This window comes from Rutidosis leptorrhynchoides, chromosome 5 (genome assembly GCF_046630445.1).
Source record: "Rutidosis leptorrhynchoides isolate AG116_Rl617_1_P2 chromosome 5, CSIRO_AGI_Rlap_v1, whole genome shotgun sequence".
Lineage (NCBI taxonomy): Eukaryota > Viridiplantae > Streptophyta > Magnoliopsida > Asterales > Asteraceae > Rutidosis > Rutidosis leptorrhynchoides.
In genome coordinates this window covers 366,077,586-366,103,546 of record NC_092337.1, presented here as the reverse complement: position 1 = coordinate 366,103,546, position 25,961 = coordinate 366,077,586, and the positions used below count along the sequence as shown (strand labels likewise).

The following is a 25,961-nucleotide window of genomic DNA, read 5'->3' as shown; positions in this document are numbered from 1 at the left end:
GATGTGAGGTTGATTTATCCAATTTTGGATAGCCCTTGGATAAACCCGATGCAAGTGGTACCCAAAAGGGTGGCACCACCGTTGTTTTGAATGATAGGAATGAACTTATTCCTACTCGAACGGTGACCTGGTGGAGAGTTTGTATTGACTATAGGCGAAAAAATGATGCAACCAGAAAAGACCATTTTCCTTTGCCCTTTATCAACCAAATTCTAGAGAGACTAGCTGGCAAGGAGTTTTATTGCTTTTTAGATGGCTTTCGGGATATTTTCAAATACCTATCGACCCCAGTGACCAAGACAAGACGACCTTTACATGTCCATTTGGCACATTTACCTATTGGAGAATGCCATTCAGGTTGTGCAATGCACTCGGTACATTCCAAAGATTAATGATGGCCATTTTCCATGACATGATAGAGACAAGTATGGAAGTCTTTATGGATGAATTCTTCATTTTTGGGGATTCATTCGACTTGTGTCTTGCAAACCTAGAGCAAATGCTCATTAGGTGCAAAAAGTCAAATCTTATGTTAAATTGGGAGAAGTGTCACTTCATGGTAAAGGAGGGCATTGTTTTAGGTCATACAATATCATGTAATGGCATTAAGGTAGATAAGGCTAAGATTGAGGTGATCAAAGATCTACCCGAGCCAAACAATGTCAAGGCCATAAGAAGTTTCTTAGGTCATGCGGGTTTCTACCGGAGATTCATAAAAGAAATCTCCAAAATTGCCTGACCTATGACAAATCTTTTAGAAAAGGACCAACCCTTTGTCTTTGATGATGATGGTAAGCAAGCATTTGCCTTTCTCATGTCAAGGCTCACACAAGCTCCCATTCTTGTATCTCCCAATTGGGATGAACCTTTTGAGCTAATGTGTAATGCAAGTGATTATGCACTTGGGGTGGTTCTTGGCCAAAGAATTAACAATCATTTTCAACCAATCTACTATGCTAGTAAGACTTTCTTGGGCGCTCAAATTAATTACACAACCACTGAAAAGGAACTTTTTGCAGTTGTGTTTACATTCGATAAATTTCGAGCTTCCTTAGTGTTGTCCAAGACCATAGTCTATACCGACCATTCGGCTCTTAAGTATTTATTTACAAAGCAAGATGCTAAACACCAACTCATTCTGTGGGTACTTTTACTCCAAGAGTTTGATATTGAGATTAGAGATAAGAAAGGGGCCAAAAACCTAGCGAGGGACCATCTCTCAAGACTCTAGAATCCTAACTTGGATCAACTTGATACATCGTTGGTTAAGGACACTTTTCCCGATGAGTATTTAATGAAAATTGACCTTGACCCTAATTTACGGACTTTGCTAATTACCTTGCCTCGGGTGTGCTCCAAAAATGGTACACTTATCAACAAAAAAAGAAATTCTTCTCGGACCTAAAGTTTTATTTTTGGGAGTACCCAGATCTTTTTAGAATTAGGGAGGATTAAGTGATTAGAATATGTGTCTTTGGTCAAGAAGCGCGGGAAATTCTTGAGGAATTTCATAAATGGTCCACGGGAGGTCACTTTGGGCCGGGTCACATAGCCAAAAAGGTGTTTTACTAGGGATTTTATTGGCTCACGATGTTTAAGGATGCCCATGAGTTAATGTGATGCATGTCAACGTTTGGGATCCATCTCCAAACGGGATGAGATGCCCTAAACTGGGATCCAAATTTGCGAAGTGCTTGATGTTTAGGGATAGACTTTATGGGGCCCTTCCCTAGCTCCAACCAAAGCAATTATATACTTGTAGCGGTTGACTACGTGTCAAAATGCGGCGAGGCAAAGGCCTTGCCTACTAATGAGGCTAGGGTTGTGTTCAAGTTTTTAAAAGGATTATTTGCTAGGTTTGGAATCCCAGAGGCTTTTATTTCGGAAAGAGGTACTCATTTTTCGAACAATTTTTTAGAGAAAGTGTTAGAGAAATATGGGTTAACACACCGGATCTCAACTCCATACCACCCGCAAATGAGTGGTCAACTGGAGAACACGAATTGGGCGCTTAAGAGGATTTTAGAGAAAACAGTCAATAATAACCCTAAGGTTTGGTAAACTAAATTTGACGATTCCTTGTGGGCATTTAGGACCGCATTCAAGACCCCTATTGGCACAACACATTTTAGATTGGTTTATGGGAAAGCATGTCACCTCCCGGTGGAGTTTGAGCATAGGGCATATTGGGCATTTAAGTAAGTTAACCTAGATTTGGACCAAGTGTAAAGACCCGTCCTAATCCATAAGAAAGAATACAATAACATTTGGTTACATCGCGAGATACTTGACCTCAATATGATACATTTTACAAACATTGCATTCGTTTTTAAAAGACAAACTTTCTTTACATCGAAAGTTGACAGCATGCATACCATTTCATAATATATCCAACTATAATTGACTTAGTAATAATCTTGATGAACTCGACGACTCGAATGCAACGTCTTTTGAAATATGTCATGAATGACTCCAAGTAATATCTCTAATATGAGCAAATGCACAGCGGAAGATTTCTTTCATACCTGAGAATAAACATGCTTTCAAGTGTCAACTAAAAAGGTTGGTGAGTTCATTAGTTTATCATAAACATTCATTCTGTCATTTTAATAGACCACAAGATTTTCATTTCTCATAAACATACGTCCCATGCATAGAGACAAAAATAATCATTCATATAGTGAACACCTGGTAACCGACATTAACAAGATGCATATAAGAATATCCCCTATCATTCCGGGAAATCCTTCGGACATGATAAAAACAACATCGAAGTACTAAAGCATTCGGTACTTTGGATGGGGTTCGTTAGGCCCAATAGTTCTATCTTTAGGATTCGCGTCAATTAGTAGATCGGTTTACTAATTCTTAGGTTACCAAGCAAAAGGGGCATATTCGGCTTTGATCATTCACCCATATAATGTTGTTTCATTTACTTATGTCTATTTCGTAAAACATTTATAAAAATTGCGCATGTATTCTCAGCCCAAAAATATAAAGGGTAAAAAGGCAAATGAAACTCACAATACTGTATTTTGTAGTAAAAATACATATGACGACATTGAACAATGCAGGGTTGGCCTCGGATTCACGAACCTATATCAATTGTATATTTATTAAAATATGAAATGGTAATCTCATAATTTTCATTTATAACTTATATAATATTTATGTGTTTATATAACCTATAAATTTTATACTAAATTTTTATTTAATACATATACTTTATTTATGTGTATTATATTTTAAGTTTTATGTTATATATCTATATCTATTTTGTATATATACATATAAAAATAATTTTTATTCATTTTGTTATATTAATATATCTATAAATATTTGTTTAGTGTTGTATTTAAAAACCGGTTGTTTATTTTATGTAAGTATTTTTATAAATATTGTTCATAATAACAATACTAACCTAAATGAAATTTTAATAAATATAGTAACTTTAATAAAGATGTTAATTTTTTATAAGGAGATAGTTTTAATGAAAATAGTAGTAATATTCATATTAATAGATATAATGATAATGATAATATTGATAATAATACTTATGTTAATAATAATAATAATAATAATAATAATAATAATAATAATAATAATAATAATAATAATAATAATAATAATAATAATAATAATAACTTGATACTAATACCAATATTAATGATAATAATAATAGTTTGTGTTCTTTTCATAATAACAATAATCATAATAATAATAAATAAATGATAAGCAATAATAATTGTGTATACCCTCAAAAGCTTTTAGTAAAAATAAGTGCTTCAGACGAGACTCGAACCCAAGACCTCTCGACTAACGCAAACACCCTCAACCATCGATCCATGCTCGTTTTTATGTTTCAAATATGACCTATTTTTATTTAATTTACTACTTCTGTTTCTCCTACTTCTTTCTCCAAGTAATCACAGCAAGCCCAAGAGGAAAATGAGTTGGGTCACGGCCCAACAGACTAGCCAAACAGGCTCTCGGCCCAACACTTTAAGCAAGTAAAATAACTCAGCCCAACATCAGCTTTTCTTGATAATTAAAGGGGAAAAAAACACAGTGGCCTGGGTGCAAACCCAGGACCTTTCTTTCCCTGACCACTCACTCTAACCATTCTTCTACTGCATACCTATCTAATTAAATTGATTCTCAAATCTAATTAACTCATATAATTCTGTTTCCCTTTCTTCTTCAACATAAAAGAAACCCAGAACTATTTATCCTTCTCAATATATTATCACCGTTATTTATCCAGTAACCATCATCATCACATCATCAACATCATCATCTTCGTTTCTTCATCAACAATATACCCGCCAACATTCGTAATAATCATCATCCACAATCATCGATCATCATGAATTATATTCATTGAATACCATTATCATAATAACATCATTATCATTCCTAACCTCATCATCATCAACTTGAATTCACATCATCCTCGTTTAATCATTTCAGCTTATCACCTACTATACATCTTCGTCCTCGCCGTTTTAATAGAAACGATAACACAGGTTGCAGCAGCAGTAACGTACGATAAACAGGAGGTTGTTGAAATGTCCCGTTCTTATTGATTAAAAACGTTCCATATTAATTGATTTCGTTGCGAGGTTTTGACCTCTATATGAGACGTTTTTCAAAGACTGCATTCATTTTAAAACAAACCATAACCTTTATTTCATCAATAGGTTTAAAAAGCTTTACGTAGATTATCAAATAATGATAATCTAAAATATCCTGTTTACACACGACCATTACATAATGGTTTACAATACAAATATGTTACAACAAAATAAGTTTCTTGAATGCAGTTTTTACACAATATCATACAAGCATGGATCCAAATCTCGTCCTTATTTAAGTATGCGACAGCGAAAGCTCTTAATAATCACCTGAGAATAAACATGCTTAAAACGTCAACAAAAATGTTGGTGAGTTATAGGTTTAACCTATATATATCAAATCATAACAATAGACCACAAGATTTCATATTTCAATACACATCCCATACATAGAGATAAAAATCATTCATATGGTGAACACCTGGTAACCGACATTAACAAGATGCATATATAAGAATATCCTCATCATTCCGGGACACCCTTCGGATATGATATAAATTTCGAAGTACTAAAGCATCCGGTACTTTGGATGGGGTTTGTTAAGCCCAATAGATCTATCTTTAGGATTCGCGTCAATTAGGGTGTCTGTTCCCTAATTCTTAGATTACCAGACTTAATAAAAAGGGGCATATTCGATTTCGATAATTCAACCATAGAATGTAGTTTCACGTACTTGTGTCTATTTTGTAAATCATTTATAAAACCTGCATGTATTCTCATCCCAAAAATATTAGATTTTAAAAGTGGGACTATAACTCACTTTCACAGATTTTTACTTCGTCGGGAAGTAAGACTTGGCCACTGGTTGATTCACGGACCTATAACAATATATACATATATATCAAAGTATATTCAAAATATATTTACAACACTTTTAATATATTTTGATGTTTTAAGTTTATTAAGTCAGCTGTCCTCGTTAGTAACCTACAATTAGTTGTCCACAGTTAGATGTACAGAAATAAATCGATAAATATTATGTTGAATCAATCCACGACCCAGTGTATACGTATCTCAGTATTGATCACAACTCAAACTATATATATTTTGGAATCAACCTCAACCCTGTATAGCTAACTCCAACATTCACATATAGAGTGTCTATGGTTGTTCCGAAATATATATAGATGTGTCGACATGATAGGTCGAAACATTGTATACGTGTCTATGGTATCTCAAGATTACATAATATACAATACAAGTTGATTAAGTTATGGTTGGAATACATTTGTTACCAATTTTCACGTAGCTAAAATGAGAAAAATTATCCAATCTTGTTTTACCCATAACTTCTTCATTTTAAATCCGTTTTGAGTGAATCAAATTGCTATGGTTTCATAATGAACTCTATTTTATGAATCTAAACAGAAAAAGTATAGGTTTATAGTCAGAAAAATAAGTTACAAGTTGTTTTTGTAAAGGTAGTCATTTTAGTCGAAAGAACGACGTCTAGATGACCATTTTAGAAAACATACTTTCACTTTGAGTTTAACCATAATTTTTGTATATAGTTTCATGTTCATAATAAAAATCATTTTCTCAGAATAACAACTTTTAAATCAAAGTTTATCATAGTTTTTAATTAACTAACCCAAAACAGCCCGCGGTGTTACTACGACGACGTAAATCCGGTTTTACGGTGTTTTTCGTGTTTCCAGGTTTTAAATCATTAAGTTAGCATATCATATAGATATAGAACATGTGTTTAGTTGATTTTAAAAGTCAAGTTAGAAGGATTAACTTTTGTTTGCGAACAAGTTTAGAATTAACTAAACTATGTTCTAGTGATTACAAGTTTAAACCTTCGAATAAGATAGCTTTATATGTATGAATCGAATGATGTTATGAACATCATTACTACCTTAAGTTCCTTGGATAAACCTACTGGAAAAGAGAAAAATGGATCTAGCTTCAACGGATCCTTGGATGGCTCGAAGTTCTTGAAGCAGAATCATGACACGAAAACAAGTTCAAGTAAGATCATCACTTGAAATAAGATTGTTATAGTTATAGAAATTGAACCAAAGTTTGAATATGATTATTACCTTGTATTAGAATGATAACCTACTGTAAGAAACAAAGATTTCTTGAGGTTGGATGATCACCTTACAAGATTGGAAGTGAGCTAGCAAACTTGAAAGTATTCTTGATTTTATGTAACTAGAACTTGTAGAATTTATGAAGAACACTTAGAACTTGAAGATAGAACTTGAGAGAGATCAATTAGATGAAGAAAATTGAAGAATGAAAGTGTTTGTAGGTGTTTTTGGTCGTTGGTGTATGGATTAGATATAAAGGATAGTAAATAAGTCATGAATGATTACTCATATTTTTGTAATTTTATGAGATATTTCATGCTAGTTGCCAAATGATGGTTCCCACATGTGTTAGGTGACTCACATGGGCTGCTAAGAGCTGATCATTGGAGTGTATATACCAATGGTACATACATCTAAAAGCTGTGTATTGTACGAGTACGAATACGGGTGCATACGAGTAGAATTGTTGATGAAACTGAACGAGGATGTAATTGTAAGCATTTTTGTTAAGTAGAAGTATTTTGATAAGTGTATTGAAGTCTTTCAAAAGTGTGTAAATACATATTAAAACACTACATGTATATACATTTTAACTGAGTCGTTAAGTCATCGTTAGTCGTTACATGTAAGTGTTCTTTTGAAACCTTTAGGTTAACGATCTTGTTAAATGTTGTTAACCCAATGTTTATAATATCAAATGAGATTTTAAATTATTATATTATCATGATATTATCATGTATGAATATCTCTTAATATGATATATATACATTAAATGTCTTTACAACGATAATCGTTACATATATGTCTCGTTTAATATATGTCATCATATGTCATCATATAGTATCAAGACTACTAACTTAATGATTTTTAAACGAGACATATATGTAACGATTATCGTTGTAAAGACATTTAATGTATATATATCATATTAAGAGATATTCATACATGATAATATCATGATAATATAATAATTTAAAATCTCATTTGATATTATAAACATTGGGTTAACAACATTTAACAAGATCGTTAACCTAAAGGTTTCAAAACAACACTTACATGTAACGACTAACGATGACTTAACGACTCAGTTAAAATGTATATACATGTAGTGTTTTAATATGTATTTATACACTTTTGAAAGACTTCAATACACTTATCAAAATACTTCTACTTAACAAAAATGCTTACAATTACATCCTCGTTCAGTTTCATCAACAATTCTACTCGTATGCACCCGTATTCGTACTCGTACAATACACAGCTTTTAGATGTATGTACTATTGGTATATACACTCCAATGATCAGCTCTTAGCAGCCCATGTGAGTCACCTAACACATGTGGGAACCATCATTTGGCAACTAGCATGAAATATCTCATAAGATTACAAAAATATGAGTAATCATTCATGACTTATTTACATGAAAACAAAATTACATATCCTTTATATCTAATCCATACACCAACGACCAAAAACACCTACAAACACTTTCATTCTTCAATTTTCTTCATCTAATTGAACTCTCTCAAGTTCTATCTTCAAGTTCTAAGTGTTCTTCATAAATTCCAAAAGTTCTAGTTTCATAAAATCAAGAATACTTTCAAGTTTGCTAGCTCACTTCCAATCTTGTAAGGTGATCATCCAACCTCAAGAAATCTTTGTTTCTTACAGTAGGTTATCATTATAATACAAGGTAATAATCATATTCAAACTTTGGTTCAATTTCTATAACTATAACAATCTTATTTCAAGTGATGATCTTACTTGAACTTGTTTTCGTGTCATGATTTTGCTTCAAGAACTTTGAGCCATCCAAGGATCCATTGAAGCTAGATCCATTTTTCTCTTTTCCAGTAGGTTCATCCAAGGAACTTAAGGTAGTAATGATGTTCATAACATCATTCGATTCATACATATAAAGCTATCTTATTCGAAGGTTTAAACTTGTAATCACTAGAACATAGTTTAGTTAATTCTAAACTTGTTCGCAAACAAAAGTTAATCCTTCTAACTTGACTTTTAAAATCAACTAAACACATGTTCTATATCTATATGATATGCTAACTTAATGATTTAAAACCTGGAAACACGAAAAACACCGTAAAACCGGATTTACGCCGTCGTAGTAACACCGCGGGCTGTTTTGGGTTAGTTAATTAAAAACTATGATAAACTTTGATTTAAAAGTTGTTATTCTGAGAAAATGATTTTTATTATGAACATGAAACTATATCCAAAAATTATGATTAAACTCAAAGTGGAAGTATGTTTTCTAAAATGGTCATCTAGACGTCGTTCTTTCGACTGAAATGACTACCTTTACAAAAACGACTTGTAACTTATTTTTCCGACTAGAAACCTATACTTTTTTTGTTTAGATTCATAAAATAGAGTTCAATATGAAACCATAGCAATTTGATTCACTCAAAACGGATTTAAAATGAAGAAGTTATGGGTAAAACAAGATTGGATAATTTTTCTCATTTTAGCTACGTGAAAATTGGTAACAAATCTATTCCAACCATAACTTAATCAACTTGTATTATATATTATGTAATCTTGAGATACCATAGACACGTATACAATGTTTCGACCTATCATGTCGACACATCTATATATATTTCGGAACAACCATAGACACTCTATATGTGAATGTTGGAGTTAGCTATACAGGGTTGAGGTTGATTCCAAAATATATATAGTTTGAGTTGTGATCAATACTGAGATATGTATACACTGGGTCGTGGATTGATTCAAGATAATATTTATCGATTTATTTCTGTACATCTAACTGTGGACAACTAGTTGTAGGTTACTAACGAGGACAGCTGACTTAATAAACTTAAAACATCAAAATATATTAAAAGTGTTGTAAATATATTTTGAACATACTTTGATATATATGTATATATTGTTATAGGTTCGTGAATCAACCAGTGGCCAAGTCTTACTTCCCGACGAAGTAAAAATCTGTGAAAGTGAGTTATAGTCCCACTTTTAAAATCTAATATTTTTGGGATGAGAATACATGCAGGTTTTATAAATGATTTACAAAATAGACACAAGTACGTGAAACTACATTCTATGGTTGAATTATCGAAATCGAATATGCCCCTTGTTATTAAGTCTGGTAATCTAAGAATTAGGGAACAGACACCCTAATTGACGCGAATCCTAAAGATAGATCTATTGGGCTTAACAAACCCCATCCAAAGTACCGGATGCTTTAGTACTTCGAAATTTATATCATATCCGAAGGGTGTCCCGGAATGATGGGGATATTCTTATATATGCATCTTGTTAATGTCGGTTACCAGGTGTTCACCATATGAATGATTTTTTTATCTCTATGTATGGGATGTGTATTGAAATATGAAATCTTGTGGTCTATTATTATGATTTGATATATATAGGTTAAACCTATAACTCACCAACATTTTTGTTGACGTTTTAAGCATGTTTATTCTCAGGTGATTATTAAGAGCTTCCGCTGTCGCATACTTAAATAAGGACAAGATTTGGAGTCCATGCTTGTATGATATTGTGTAAAAACTGCATTCAAGAAACTTATTTTGTTGTAACATATTTGTATTATAAACCATTATGTAATGGTCGTGTGTAAACAGGATATTTTAGATTATCATTATTTGATAATCTACGTAAAGCTTTTAAACCTTTATTGATGAAATAAAGGTTATGGTTTGTTTAAAAATGAATGCAGTCTTTGAAAAACGTCTCATATAGAGGTCAAAACCTCGCAACGAAATCAATTAATATGGAACGTTTTTAATTAATAAGAACGGGACATTTCAGTTGGTATCAGAGCGTTGGTCTTAGAGAACCAGAAAATTTGCATTAGTGTGTCTTATCGAGTTTGTTAGGATGCATTAGTGAGTCTGGACTTCGACCGTGTTTTCTTTAAAAATGATTGCTTAACATTTTTGTTGGAAACTATATATTTTTAACATATGAATATTATGTGATATATTAATCTCTTAACGTGTTTGATATTATGTGATAGATGTCTACCTCTAGAACAAGTCCCATTGACTCACCTAATAATAATGAAGAGTCAAATGTAAATTGGAATGATTTGTGGACTGATTCACAAGTTCCCGAAGAGGAACCGGAAGAAGAGTCGGAACCGGAAGAAGAATCGGAACTGGAAGAAGAATCGGAACCGGATGAAGAAATAGAACCGGTGGGGGAAATAATAAAACGGTTAAGTAAAAGAAAATCCTCAACCAACCGACCAAAGTTAATTATGGTCAATGGTGTTTCCGCCAAGGAAGCAAAATATTGGGAGGATTACCAATTCTCCGATGAATCGGATTCCGACGAGAATTCCGATGATGTTATAGAAATTACCCCAACTGAATTTAAAAAGGCAAAAGAAAATAATAAGGGAAAGGGCATAAAAATAGAGAAATCTAATTCCAACCCCGATGAACTTTATATGTATCGTCAACCCCCGAAGTCCTTAAGTTGTAACAATGACCCGGGAACCTCTAAACCACCAGGTTTTTCTAAACCAATGTGGAAAATTACGGCTCGTATTAGGGGAACATCATATATCCCTAGAAACTTGGCAAAACGAACCAAAACCGAAGAAGAAGAAACGAGCGAGTCGGAATAAGATAGTTGTATTCGTGTGGTGTAATATATGTAATATAGTGTTCTTATGCTTTATGATATATGTAAAAATTGCTTGTATTAATAAGTATTTTCTTTTTTATGAATCTAACTCTTGTCTATTTTACAGTTTAAAAACACAAAATGGATAGACAACCCAATATTTTAAGAGACCTACCCGGAGACATGATTGATGAAATCTTGTCTAGAGTCGGCCAGAATTCCTCGGCACAACTATTTAAGGCGAGATCAGTTTGTAAGACATTCGAAGAACGTTCCAAGAATGTCTTGGTTTATAAGAGACTTTCGTTTGAAAGATGGGGGATATCACATTGGGAAACCCATAAGTTACGATGTGTTTACTTTGACGCATATATTGCGGGGAACCCAAATGCTATTTTACGCAACGGGTTAAGAAATTATTTTGACTCAATATATCCGAATATTGGACTTCGTGATTTAGAAAAAGCGGCTAACATGCAACATAAAGAAGCATGTTATGCTTACGGATTAGTAATGTTCGCTTCTCACCAAAGTGAGAACAAGAACATCGGGCTACAACTATTAAACAAAACGTTTCCACAAGTGACGGAGTCGGTAATTGGGGTAAGAAATGAGGTTTTTAGATTATTACGGGACTGTTGGACATTACGTAACCCTCGTCCCTTTGATGACGTTACAACACGCTGTCTTATCAACGGCCATAACGGTTATGTTGCACAAGACCAAGGATGGGAAGTAGTCCTAGTAAAACCAGAATGCATGACTTGTTTCTGGACGTATGAATTACGTGTCTTTATTGCCTTTGCTGAACGACTTGTGTACTAGCTAGAATTGTCTTCACAACTATCTTGTATCAAAGTTATTGTGTGCTATATTTCATGCTTTATGTAAAATAAGCGGTATTGTAAGTTTGTAAAATATTGTATAAAAGTTTGAACGTGAAATATTATTATAATCAGTTTTTCATATAGAATTGTAGTAGTTGAATTGTATATTAGCTACTAAGTATGAACTTAACGGGTAGGTACTACCCGAATTTAAACTTATAAAACGCTAATATGAAGAAAAAGCTTTTATAAATGAGTTCATATTATGCTACGAAATACTATTAACTACTCTTAATATTCTGTATGATTAACTTGTTCCATTTAACTATTTTGAAGGAAATGGCACCGACTACTCGACACACCGTGAATATGAATGAAGAGGAATTCCGTACTTTTCTAGCTTCAAACATAGCCGCAGTACAGGCTGCGCTACATACCAACAATAACCTTGGATCTAGCAGTACAGGAAATCGTGTAGGATGCACCTACAAAGAATTCACTGCCTGCAAACCTTTGGAATTTGATGGAACCGAAGGACCGATCGGATTGAAACGGTGGACCGAGAAGGTTGAATCGGTGTTTGCCATAAGTAAGTGTACTGAAGAGGACAAAGTGAAGTACGCTACGCATACCTTCACAGGTTCTGCGTTAACATGGTGGAATACCTATCTAGAGCAAGTGGGACAAGATGATGCGTACGCACTACCATGGTCAGCATTCAAGCACTTGATGAACGAGAAGTACCGTCCCAGAACCGAGGTCAATAAGCTCAAGACAGAACTTAGAGGGTTACGAACCCAAGGATTTGATATTACCACGTACGAAAGACGATTCACAGAATTGTGCCTATTGTGTCCGGGAGCATTCGAAGATGAGGAAGAGAAGATCGACGCGTTTGTGAAAGGATTACCGGAAAGAATCCAAGAAGATATAAGTTCACACGAGCCCGCCTCCATACAACAGGCATGTAGAATGGCTCACAAACTAGTGAACCAGATTGAAGAAAGAATTAAAGAACAGACTGCTGAAGAGGCTAATGTGAAGCAAGTCAAAAGAAAGTGGGAGGAAAACGGTGATAAGAATCACCAATACAACAACAACAACAATCGCAACATCAATCGCAACTATAACAAACGGCTCAACAATAACAACAACAACAACAACAACAACAACAGCAACTACAACAATCATCCCAACAACAATAATAACCGCAACAACAACAACAATCAGAAACAGCTATGCCAAAGGTGTGAAAAGTATCACTCGGGGTTCTGCACCAAATTTTGCAACAAGTGTAAAAGAAATGGTCATAGCGCGGCGAAGTGTGAGGTCTACGGACCAGGGGTTAATAGAACAAAAGGAACAAATGGTGTCGGAACGAGTAATGGCGGAGCAAGTAGTGTCGGAGCAAGCTATGCCAATGTAGTTTGTTATAAATGTGGAAAACCGGGCCACATTATTAGAAATTGCCCGAACCAGGAGAACACGAATGGACAAGGCCGCGGAAGAGTTTTCAATATTAATGCGGCAGAGGCACAGGAAGACCCGGAGCTTGTTACGGGTACGTTTCTTATTGACAATAAATCTGCTTACGTTTTATTTGATTCGGGTGCGGATAGAAGCTATATGAGTAGAGATTTTTGTGCTAAATTAAGTTGTCCATTGACGCCTTTGGATAGTAAATTTTTACTCGAATTAGCAAATGGTAAATTAATTTCAGCAGATAATATATGTCGGAATCGAGAAATTAAACTGGTTAGCGAAACATTTAAGATTGATTTGATACCAGTAGAGTTAGGGAGTTTTGATGTGATAATCGGTATGGACTGGTTGAAAGAAGTGAAAGCAGAGATCGTTTGTTACAAAAATGCAATTCGCATTATACGAGAAAAAGGAAAACCCTTAATGGTGTACGGAGAAAAGGGCAACACGAAGCTACATCTTATTAGTAATTTGAAGGCACAAAAACTAATAAGAAAAGGTTGCTATGCTGTTCTAGCACACGTCGAGAAAGTACAAACTGAAGAAAAGAGCATCAATGATGTTCCCGTCGCAAAAGAATTTCCCGATGTATTTCCGAAAGAATTACCGGGATTACCCCCACATCGATCCGTTGAATTTCAAATAGATCTTGTACCAGGAGCTGCACCAATAGCTCGTGCTCCTTACAGACTCGCACCCAACGAGATGAAAGAACTGCGAAGCCAATTACAAGAACTTTTAGAGCGTGGTTTCATTCGACCAAGCACATCACCGTGGGGAGCTCCTGTTTTGTTTGTCAAGAAGAAAGATGGTACATTCAGGTTGTGTATCGACTACCGAGAGTTGAACAAACTTACCATCAAGAACCGCTACCCACTACCGAGAATCGACGACTTATTTGATCAACTACAAGGCTCGTCTGTTTATTCAAAGATTGACTTACGTTCCGGGTATCATCAAATGCGGGTGAAAGAAGATGATATTCCAAAGACTGCTTTCAGAACACGTTACGGTCATTACGAGTTTATGGTCATGCCGTTTGGTTTAACTAATGCACCAGCTGTGTTCATGGACCTTATGAACCGAGTGTGTGGACCATACCTTGACAAGTTTGTCATTGTTTTCATTGATGACATACTTATTTACTCAAAGAATGACCAAGAACACGGTGAACATTTGAGAAAGGTGTTGGAAGTATTGAGGAAGGAAGAATTGTACGCTAAGGTTTCAAAGTGTGCATTTTGGTTGGAAGAAGTTCAATTCCTCGGTCACATAGTGAACAAAGAAGGTATTAAGGTGGATCCGGCAAAGATAGAAACTGTTGAAAAGTGGGAAACCCCGAAAACTCCGAAACACATACGCCAGTTTTTAGGACTAGCTGGTTACTACAGAAGGTTCATCCAAGACTTTTCCAGAATAGCAAAACCCTTGACTGCATTAACGCATAAAGGGAAGAAATTTGAATGGAATGATGGACAAGAGAAAGCGTTTCAGTTATTGAAGAAAAAGCTAACTACGGCACCTATATTGTCATTGCCTGAAGGGAATGATGATTTTGTGATTTATTGTGACGCATCAAAGCAAGGTCTCGGTTGTGTATTAATGCAACGAACGAAGGTGATTGCTTATGCGTCTAGACAATTGAAGATTCACGAACAAAACTATACGACGCATGATTTGGAATTAGGCGCGGTTGTTTTTGCATTAAAGACTTGGAGGCACTACTTATATGGGGTCAAAAGTATTATATATACCGACCACAAAAGTCTTCAACACATATTTAATCAGAAACAACTGAATATGAGGCAGCGTAGATGGATTGAATTATTGAATGATTACGACTTTGAGATTCGTTACCACCCGGGGAAGGCAAATGTGGTAGCCGATGCCTTGAGCAGGAAGGACAGAGAACCCATTCGAGTAAAATCTATGAATATAATGATTCATAATAACCTTACTACTCAAATAATGGAGGCGCAACAAGGAGTTTTAAAAGAGGGAAATTTAAAGGATGAAATACCCAAAGGATCGGAGAAACATCTTAATATTCGGGAAGACGGAACCCGGTATAGGGCTGAAAGGATTTGGGTACCAAAATTTGGAGATATGAGAGAAATGGTACTTAGAGAAGCTCATAAAACCAGATACTCAATACATCCTGGAACGGGGAAGATGTACAAGGATCTCAAGAAACATTTTTGGTGGCCGGGTATGAAAGCCGATGTTGCTAAATACGTAGGAGAATGTTTGACGTGTTCTAAGGTCAAAGCTGAGCATCAGAAACCATCAGGTCTACTTCAACAACCCGAAATCCCGGAATGGAAATGGGAAAACATTACCATGGATTTCATCACTAAATTGCCAAGGACTGCAAGTGGTTTTGATACTATTTGGGTAATAGTTGATCGTCTCACCAAATCAGCACACTTCCTACCAATAAGAGAAGATGACAAGATGGAGAAGTTAGCACGACTGTATTTGAAGAAAGTCGTCTCCAGACATGGAATACCAATCTCTATTATCTCTGATAGGGATGGCAGATTTATTTCAAGATTCTGGCAGACATTACAGCAAGCATTAGGAACTCGTCTAGACATGAGTACTGCCTATCATCCACAAACTGATGGGCAGAGCGAAAGGACGATACAAACGCTTGAAGACATGCTACGAGCATGTGTTATTGATTTCGGAAACAGTTGGGATCGACATCTACCGTTAGCAGAATTTTCCTACAACAACAGCTACCATTCAAGCATTGAGATGGCGCCGTTTGAAGCACTTTATGGTAGAAAGTGCAGGTCTCCGATTTGTTGGAGTGAAGTGGGGGATAGACAGATTACGGGTCCGGAGATTATACAAGAAACTACCGAGAAGATCATCCAAATTCAACAACGGTTGAAAACCGCCCAAAGTCGACAAAAGAGCTACGCTGACATTAAAAGAAAAGATATAGAATTTGAAATTGGAGAGATGGTCATGCTTAAAGTTGCACCTTGGAAAGGCGTTGTTCGATTTGGTAAACGAGGGAAATTAAATCCAAGGTATATTGGACCATTCAAGATTATTGATCGTGTCGGACCAGTAGCTTACCGACTAGAGTTACCTCAACAACTCGCGGCTGTGTCCACGTCTCGAATTTAAAGAAATGTTTTGCTAAAGAAGATCTCACTATTCCATTAGATGAAATCCAAATCAACGAAAAACTTCAATTCATCGAAGAACCCGTCGAAATAATGGATCGTGAGGTTAAAAGACTTAAGCAAAACAAGATACCAATTGTTAAGGTTCGATGGAATGCTCGTAGAGGACCCGAGTTCACCTGGGAGCGTGAAGATCAGATGAAGAAGAAATACCCGCATCTATTTCCAGAAGATTCGTCAACACCTTCAACAGCTTAAAATTTCGGGACGAAATTTATTTAACGGGTAGGTACTGTAGTGACCCGAACTTTTCCATGTTTATATATATTAATTGAGATTGATATTTATATGATTAAATGTTTCCAACATGTTAAGCAATCAAACTTTTTAAGACTTGATTAATTGAAATATGTTTTATATAGACAATTGACCACCCAAGTTGATCGGTGATTCACGAACGTTAAAACTTGTAAAAACTATATGATGACATATATATGGATATATATATATATAGTTAACATGATACTATGATAAGAAAACATATCATAAAGTATATTAACAATGAACTACATATGTAAAAACAAGACTACTAACTTAATGATTTTTAAACGAGACATATATGTAACGATTATCGTTGTAAAGACATTTAATGTATATATATCATATTAAGAGATATTCATACATGATAATATCATGATAATATAATAATTTAAAATCTCATTTGATATTATAAACATTGGGTTAACAACATTTAACAAGATCGTTAACCTAAAGGTTTCAAAACAACACTTACATGTAACGACTAACGATGACTTAACGACTCAGTTAAAATGTATATACATGTAGTGTTTTAATATGTATTTATACACTTTTGAAAGACTTCAATACACTTATCAAAATACTTCTACTTAACAAAAATGCTTACAATTACATCCTCGTTCAGTTTCATCAACAATTCTACTCGTATGCACCCGTATTCGTACTCGTACAATACACAGCTTTTAGATGTATGTACTATTGGTATATACACTCCAATGATCAGCTCTTAGCAGCCCATGTGAGTCACCTAACACATGTGGGAACCATCATTTGGCAACTAGCATGAAATATCTCATAAGATTACAAAAATATGAGTAATCATTCATGACTTATTTACATGAAAACAAAATTACATATCCTTTATATCTAATCCATACACCAACGACCAAAAACACCTACAAACACTTTCATTCTTCAATTTTCTTCATCTAATTGAACTCTCTCAAGTTCTATCTTCAAGTTCTAAGTGTTCTTCATAAATTCCAAAAGTTCTAGTTTCATAAAATCAAGAATACTTTCAAGTTTGCTAGCTCACTTCCAATCTTGTAAGGTGATCATCCAACCTCAAGAAATCTTTGTTTCTTACAGTAGGTTATCATTATAATACAAGGTAATAATCATATTCAAACTTTGGTTCAATTTCTATAACTATAACAATCTTATTTCAAGTGATGATCTTACTTGAACTTGTTTTCGTGTCATGATTTTGCTTCAAGAACTTTGAGCCATCCAAGGATCCATTGAAGCTAGATCCATTTTTCTCTTTTCCAGTAGGTTCATCCAAGGAACTTAAGGTAGTAATGATGTTCATAACATCATTCGATTCATACATATAAAGCTATCTTATTCGAAGGTTTAAACTTGTAATCACTAGAACATAGTTTAGTTAATTCTAAACTTGTTCGCAAACAAAAGTTAATCCTTCTAACTTGACTTTTAAAATCAACTAAACACATGTTCTATATCTATATGATATGCTAACTTAATGATTTAAAACCTGGAAACACGAAAAACACCGTAAAACCGGATTTACGCCGTCGTAGTAACACCGCGGGCTGTTTTGGGTTAGTTAATTAAAAACTATGATAAACTTTGATTTAAAAGTTGTTATTCTGAGAAAATGATTTTTATTATGAACATGAAACTATATCCAAAAATTATGATTAAACTCAAAGTGGAAGTATGTTTTCTAAAATGGTCATCTAGACGTCGTTCTTTCGACTGAAATGACTACCTTTACAAAAACGACTTGTAACTTATTTTTCCGACTAGAAACCTATACTTTTTTTGTTTAGATTCATAAAATAGAGTTCAATATGAAACCATAGCAATTTGATTCACTCAAAACGGATTTAAAATGAAGAAGTTATGGGTAAAACAAGATTGGATAATTTTTCTCATTTTAGCTACGTGAAAATTGGTAACAAATCTATTCCAACCATAACTTAATCAACTTGTATTATATATTATGTAATCTTGAGATACCATAGACACGTATACAATGTTTCGACCTATCATGTCGACACATCTATATATATTTCGGAACAACCATAGACACTCTATATGTGAATGTTGGAGTTAGCTATACAGGGTTGAGGTTGATTCCAAAATATATATAGTTTGAGTTGTGATCAATACTGAGATATGTATACACTGGGTCGTGGATTGATTCAAGATAATATTTATCGATTTATTTCTGTACATCTAACTGTGGACAACTAGTTGTAGGTTACTAACGAGGACAGCTGACTTAATAAACTTAAAACATCAAAATATATTAAAAGTGTTGTAAATATATTTTGAACATACTTTGATATATATGTATATATTGTTATAGGTTCGTGAATCAACCAGTGGCCAAGTCTTACTTCCCGACGAAGTAAAAATCTGTGAAAGTGAGTTATAGTCCCACTTTTAAAATCTAATATTTTTGGGATGAGAATACATGCAGGTTTTATAAATGATTTACAAAATAGACACAAGTACGTGAAACTACATTCTATGGTTGAATTATCGAAATCGAATATGCCCCTTGTTATTAAGTCTGGTAATCTAAGAATTAGGGAACAGACACCCTAATTGACGCGAATCCTAAAGATAGATCTATTGGGCTTAACAAACCCCATCCAAAGTACCGGATGCTTTAGTACTTCGAAATTTATATCATATCCGAAGGGTGTCCCGGAATGATGGGGATATTCTTATATATGCATCTTGTTAATGTCGGTTACCAGGTGTTCACCATATGAATGATTTTTTTATCTCTATGTATGGGATGTGTATTGAAATATGAAATCTTGTGGTCTATTATTATGATTTGATATATATAGGTTAAACCTATAACTCACCAACATTTTTGTTGACGTTTTAAGCATGTTTATTCTCAGGTGATTATTAAGAGCTTCCGCTGTCGCATACTTAAATAAGGACAAGATTTGGAGTCCATGCTTGTATGATATTGTGTAAAAACTGCATTCAAGAAACTTATTTTGTTGTAACATATTTGTATTATAAACCATTATGTAATGGTCGTGTGTAAACAGGATATTTTAGATTATCATTATTTGATAATCTACGTAAAGCTTTTAAACCTTTATTGATGAAATAAAGGTTATGGTTTGTTTAAAAATGAATGCAGTCTTTGAAAAACGTCTCATATAGAGGTCAAAACCTCGCAACGAAATCAATTAATATGGAACGTTTTTAATTAATAAGAACGGGACATTTCATAGCATGTCTTCAAGCGTTTGTATCGTCCTTTCGCTCTGCCCATCAGTTTGTGGATGATAGGCAGTACTCATGTCTAGACGAGTTCCTAATGCTTACTGTAATGTCTGCCAGAATCTTGAAATAAATCTGCCATCCCTATCAGAGATAATAGAGATTGGTATTCCATGTCTGGAGACGACTTCCTTCAAATACAGTCGTGCTAACTTCTCCATCTTGTCATCTTCTCTTATTGGCATGAAGTGTGCTGATTTGGTGAGACGATCAACTATTACCCAAATAGTATCAAAACCACTTGCAGTCCTTGGCAATTTAGTGATGAAATCCATGGTAATGTTTTCCCATTTCCATTCCGGGATTTCGGGTTGTTGAAGTAGACCTGATGGTTTCTGATGCTCAGCTTTGACCTTAGAACATGTCAAACATTCTCCTACGTATTTAGCAACATCGGCTTTCATACCCGGCCACCAAAAATGTTTCTTGAGATCCTTGTACATCTTCCCCGTTCCAGGATGTGTTGAGTATCTGGTTTTATGAGCTTCTCTAAGTACCATTTCTCTCATATCTCCAAATTTTGGTACCCAAATCCTTTCAGCCCTATACCGGGTTCCGTCTTCCCGAATATTAAGATGCTTCTCCGATCCTTTGGGTATTTAATCCTTTAAATTTCCCTCTTTTAAAACTCCTTGTTGCGCCTCCTTTATTTGAGTAGTAAGGTTATTATGAATCATTATATTCATAGATTTTACTCGAATGGGTTCTCTGTCCTTCCTGCTCAAGGCATCGGCTACCACATTTGCCTTCCCCGGGTGGTAACGAATCTCAAAGTCGTAATCATTCAATAATTCAATCCACCTACGCTGCCTCATATTCAGTTGTTTCTGATTAAATATGTGTTGAAGACTTTTGTGGTCGGTATATATAATACTTTTGACCCCATATAAGTAGTGCCTCCAAGTCTTTAATGCAAAAACAACCGCGCCTAATTCCAAATCATGCGTCGTATAATTTTGTTCGTGAATCTTCAATTTTCTAGACGCATAAGCAATCACCTTCGTTCGTTGCATTAATACACAACCGAGATCTTGCTTTGATGCGTCACAATAAATCACAAAATCATCATTCCCTTCAGGCAATGACAATATAGGTGCCGTAGTTAGCTTTTTCTTCAATAACTGAAACGCTTTCTCTTGTTCATCATTCCATTCAAATTTCTTCCCTTTATGCGTTAATGCAGTCAAGGGTTTTGCTATTCTGGAAAAGTCTTGGATGAACCTTCTGTAGTAACCAGCTAGTCCTAAAAACTGGCGTATGTGTTTCGGAGTTTTCGGGTTTCCCACTTTTCAACAGTTTCTATCTTTTCCGGATCCACCTTAATACCTTCTTTGTTCACTATGTGACCGAGGAATTGAACTTCTTTCAACCAAAATGCACACTTTGAAAAATTAGCGTACAATTCTTCCTTCCTCAATACTTCTAACACCTTTCTCAAATGTTCACCGTGTTCTTGGTCATTCTTTGAGTAAATAAGTATGTCATCAATGAAAACAATGACAAACTTGTCAAGGTATGGTCCACACACTCGGTTCATAAGGTCCATGAACACAGCTGGTGCATTAGTTAAACCAAACGGCATGACCATAAACTCGTAATGACCGTAACGTGTTCTGAAAGCAGTCTTTGGAATATCATCTTCTTTCACCCGCATTTGATGATACCCGGAACGTAAGTCAATCTTTGAATAAACAGACGAGCCTTGTAGTTGATCAAATAAGTCGTCGATTCTCGGTAGTGGGTAGCGGTTCTTGATGGTAAGTTTGTTCAACTCTCGGTAGTCGATACACAACCTGAATGTACCATCTTTCTTCTTGACAAACAAAACAGGAGCTCCCCACGGTGATGTGCTTGGTCGAATGAAACCACGCTCTAAAATTTCTTGTAATTGGCTTTGCAGTTCTTTCATCTCGCTGGGTGCGAGTCTGTAAGGAGCACGAGCTATTGGTGCAGCTCCTGGTACAAGATCTATTTGAAATTCAACGGATCGATGTGGGGGTAATCCCGGTAATTCTTTCGGAAATACATCGGGGAATTCTTTTGCAATGGGAACATCATTGATGCTCTTTTCTTCAGTTTGTACTTTCTCGACGTGTGCTAGAATAGCATAGCAACCTTTTCTTATTAGTTTTTGTGCCTTCAAATTACTAATAAGATGTAGCTTCGTGTTGCCCTTTTCTCCGTACACCATTAAGGGTTTTCCTTTTTCTCGTATAATGCGAATTGCATTTTTGTAACAAACGATCTCTGCTTTCACTTCTTTCAACCAGTCCATACCGATTATCACATCAAAACTCCCTAACTCTACTGGTATCAAATCAATCTTAAATGTTTCGCTAACCAGTTTAATTTCTCGATTCCGACATATATTATCTGCTGAAATTAATTTACCATTTGCTAATTCGAGTAAAAATTTACTATCCAAAGGCATCAATGGACAACTTAATTTAGCGCAAAAATCTCTACTCATATAGCTTCTATCCGCACGCGAATCAAATAAAACGTAAGCAGATTTATTGTCAATAAGAAACGTACCCGTAACAAGCTCCGGGTCTTCCTGTGCCTCTGCCGCATTAATATTGAAAACTCTTCCGCGGCCTTGTCCATTCGTGTTCTCCTGGTTCGGGCAATTTCTAATAATGTGGCCCGGTTTTCCACATTTATAACAAACTACATTGGCATAACTTGCTCCGACACTACTTGCTCCGCCATTACTCGTTCCGACACCATTTGTTCCTTTCGTTCTATTAACCCCTGGTCCGTAGACCTCACACTTCGCCGCGCTATGACCATTTCTTTTACACTTGTTGCAAAATTTGGTGCAGAACCCCGAGTGATACTTTTCACACCTTTGGCATAGCTGCTTCTGATTGTTGTTGTTGTTGCGGTTATTATTGTTGTTGGGATGATTGTTGTAGTTGTTGTTGTTGTTGTTGTTGTTGTTGTTGTTGGGCCGTTTGTTGTAGTTGCGATTGATGTTGCGATTGTTGGGATAATTGTTGCGATTATTGTTGTAATTGCTGTTGTTGTTGTATTGGTGATTCTTATCACCGTTTTCCTCCCACTTTCTTTTGACTTGTTTCACATTGGCCTCTTCAGCAGTCTGTTCTTTTATTCTTTCTTCAATCTGGTTCACTAGTTTGTGAGCCATACTACATGCCTGTTGTATGGAGGCGGGCTCGTGTGAACTTATATCTTCTTGGATTCTTTCCGGTAATCCTTTCACAAACGCGTCGATCTTCTCTTCCTCATCTTCGAATGCTCCCGGACACAATAGGCACAATTCTGTGAATCGTCTTTCGTACGTGGTAATATCAAATCCTTGGGTTCGTAACCCTCTAAGTTCTGTCTTGAGCTTATTGACCTCGGTTCTGGGACGGTACTTCTCGTTCATCAAGTGCTTGAATGCTGACCACGGTAGTGCGTACGCATCGTCTTGTCCCACTTGCTCTAGATAGGTATTCCACCATGTTAACGCAGAACCTGTGAAGCTATGCGTAGCGTACTTCACTTTGTCCTCTTCAGTACACTTACTTATGGCAAACACCGATTCGACCTTCTCGGTCCACCGTTTCAATCCGATCGGTCCTTCGGTTCCATCAAATTCCAAAGGTTTGCAGGCAGTGAATTCTTTGTAGGTGCATCCTACACGATTTCCTGTACTGCTAGATCCAAGGTTATTGTTGGTATGTAGCGCAGCCTGTACTGCGGCTATGTTTGAAGCTAGAAAAGTACGGAATTCCTCTTCATTCATATTCACGGTGTGTCGAGTAGTCGGTGCCATTTCCTTCAAAATAGTCCAATGGAACAAGTTAATCATACAGAATATTAAGAGTAGTTAATAGTATTTCGTAGCATAATATGAACTCATTTATAAAAGCTTTTTCTTCATATTAGCGTTTTATAAGTTTAAATTCGGGTAGTACCTACCCGTTAAGTTCATACTTAGTAGCTAATATACAATTCAACTACTACAATTCTATATGAAAAACTGATTATAATAATATTTCGCGTTCAAACTTTTACACAATATTTTACAAACTTACAATACCGCTTATTTTACATATAGCATGAAATATAGCACACAATAAATTTGATACAAGATGGTTGTGAAGATAATTCTAGCTAGTACACAAGTCGTTCAGCAAAGGCAATAAAGACACGTAATTCATACGTCCAGAAACAAGTCATGCATTCTAGTTTTACTAGGATTACTTCCCATCCTTGGTCTTGTGGAACATAACCGTTATGGCCGTTGATAAGACAGCGTGTTGTAACGTCGTCAAAGGGACGAGGGTTACGTAATGTCCAACAGTCCCGTAACAATCTAAAAACCTCATTTCTTACCCCAATTACCGACTCCATCACTTGTGGGAACGTTTTGTTTAATAGTTGTAGCCCGATGTTCTTGTTCTCACTTTGGTGAGAAGCGAACATTACTAATCCATAAGCATAACATGCTTCTTTATGTTGCATGTTAGCCGCTTTTTCTAAATCACGAAGTCCAATATTCGGATATATTGAGTCAAAATAATTTCTTAACCCATTGCGTAAAATAGCATTTGGGTTCCCCGCAATATATGCGTCAAAGTAAACACATCGTAACTTATGGATTTCCCAATGTGATATCCCCTATCTTTCGAACGAAAGCCTTTTATAAACCAAGGCATTCTTGGAATGTTCTTCGAATGTCTTACAAACTGATCTCGCCTTAAATAGTTGTGCCGAAGAATTCTGACCGACTCTAGACAAGATTTCATCAATCATGTCCCCGGGTAGGTCTCTTAAAATATTGGGTTGTCTATCCATTTTGTGTTTTTATACTGTAAAATAGACAAGAGTTAGATTCATAAAAAAAAATACTTATTAATATAAGCAATTTTTACATATATCATAAAGCATAAGCACACTATATTACATATATTACACCACACGAATACGACTATCTTATTCCGACTCGCTTGTTTCTTCTTCTTCGGTTTTGGTTCGTTTTGCCAAGTTTCTAGGGATATATGATGTTCCCCTAATACGAGCCGTCGTTTTTCACATTGTTTAGAAAAACCTGGTGGTTTAGAGGTTCCCGGGTCATTGTTACAACTTAAGGACTTCGGGGGTTGACGATACATATAAAGTTCATCGGGGTTGGAATTAGAATTCTCTATTTTTATGCCCTTTCCCTTATTATTTTCTTTTGCCTTTTTAAATTCAGTTGGGGTAATTTCTATAACATCATCGGAATTCTCGTCGGAATCCGATTCATCGGAGAATTGGTAATCCTCCCAATATTTTGCTTCCTTGGCGGAAACACCATTGACCATAATTAACCTTGGTCGGTTGGTTGAGGATTTTCTTTTACTTAACCGTTTTATTATTTCCCCCACCGGTTCTATTTCTTCATCCGGTTCCGATTCTTCTTCCGGTTCCGATTCTTCTTCCGGTTCCGACTCTTCTTCCGGTTCCTCTTCTGGAACTTGTGAATCAGTCCACGAATCATTCCAATTTACATTTGACTCTTCATTATTATTAGGTGAGTCAATGGGACTTGTTCTAGAGGTAGACATCTATCACATAATATTAAACGCGTTAAGAGATTAATATATCACAT

At 35.4% G+C, this 25,961-nt stretch overlaps 1 protein-coding gene across 1 annotated transcript; it reads left to right on the top strand.

Moving 5' to 3' along the window:
* Positions 1–1,716: 1,716 nt before the first annotated feature.
* On the top strand, positions 1,717–2,061 carry LOC139849716 (uncharacterized). The gene has a single exon (XM_071839346.1). It carries the CDS (start codon positions 1,717–1,719, stop codon positions 2,059–2,061), a length of 345 nt encoding a protein of 114 aa, XP_071695447.1.
* Positions 2,062–25,961: the final 23,900 nt, after the last annotated feature.

Coding starts and splice junctions, on each gene's coding strand:
- LOC139849716 (XM_071839346.1), top strand. CDS start 1,717: ATGGGGCCCTTCCCTAGCTCCAACCAAAGCAATTATATACTTGTAGCG.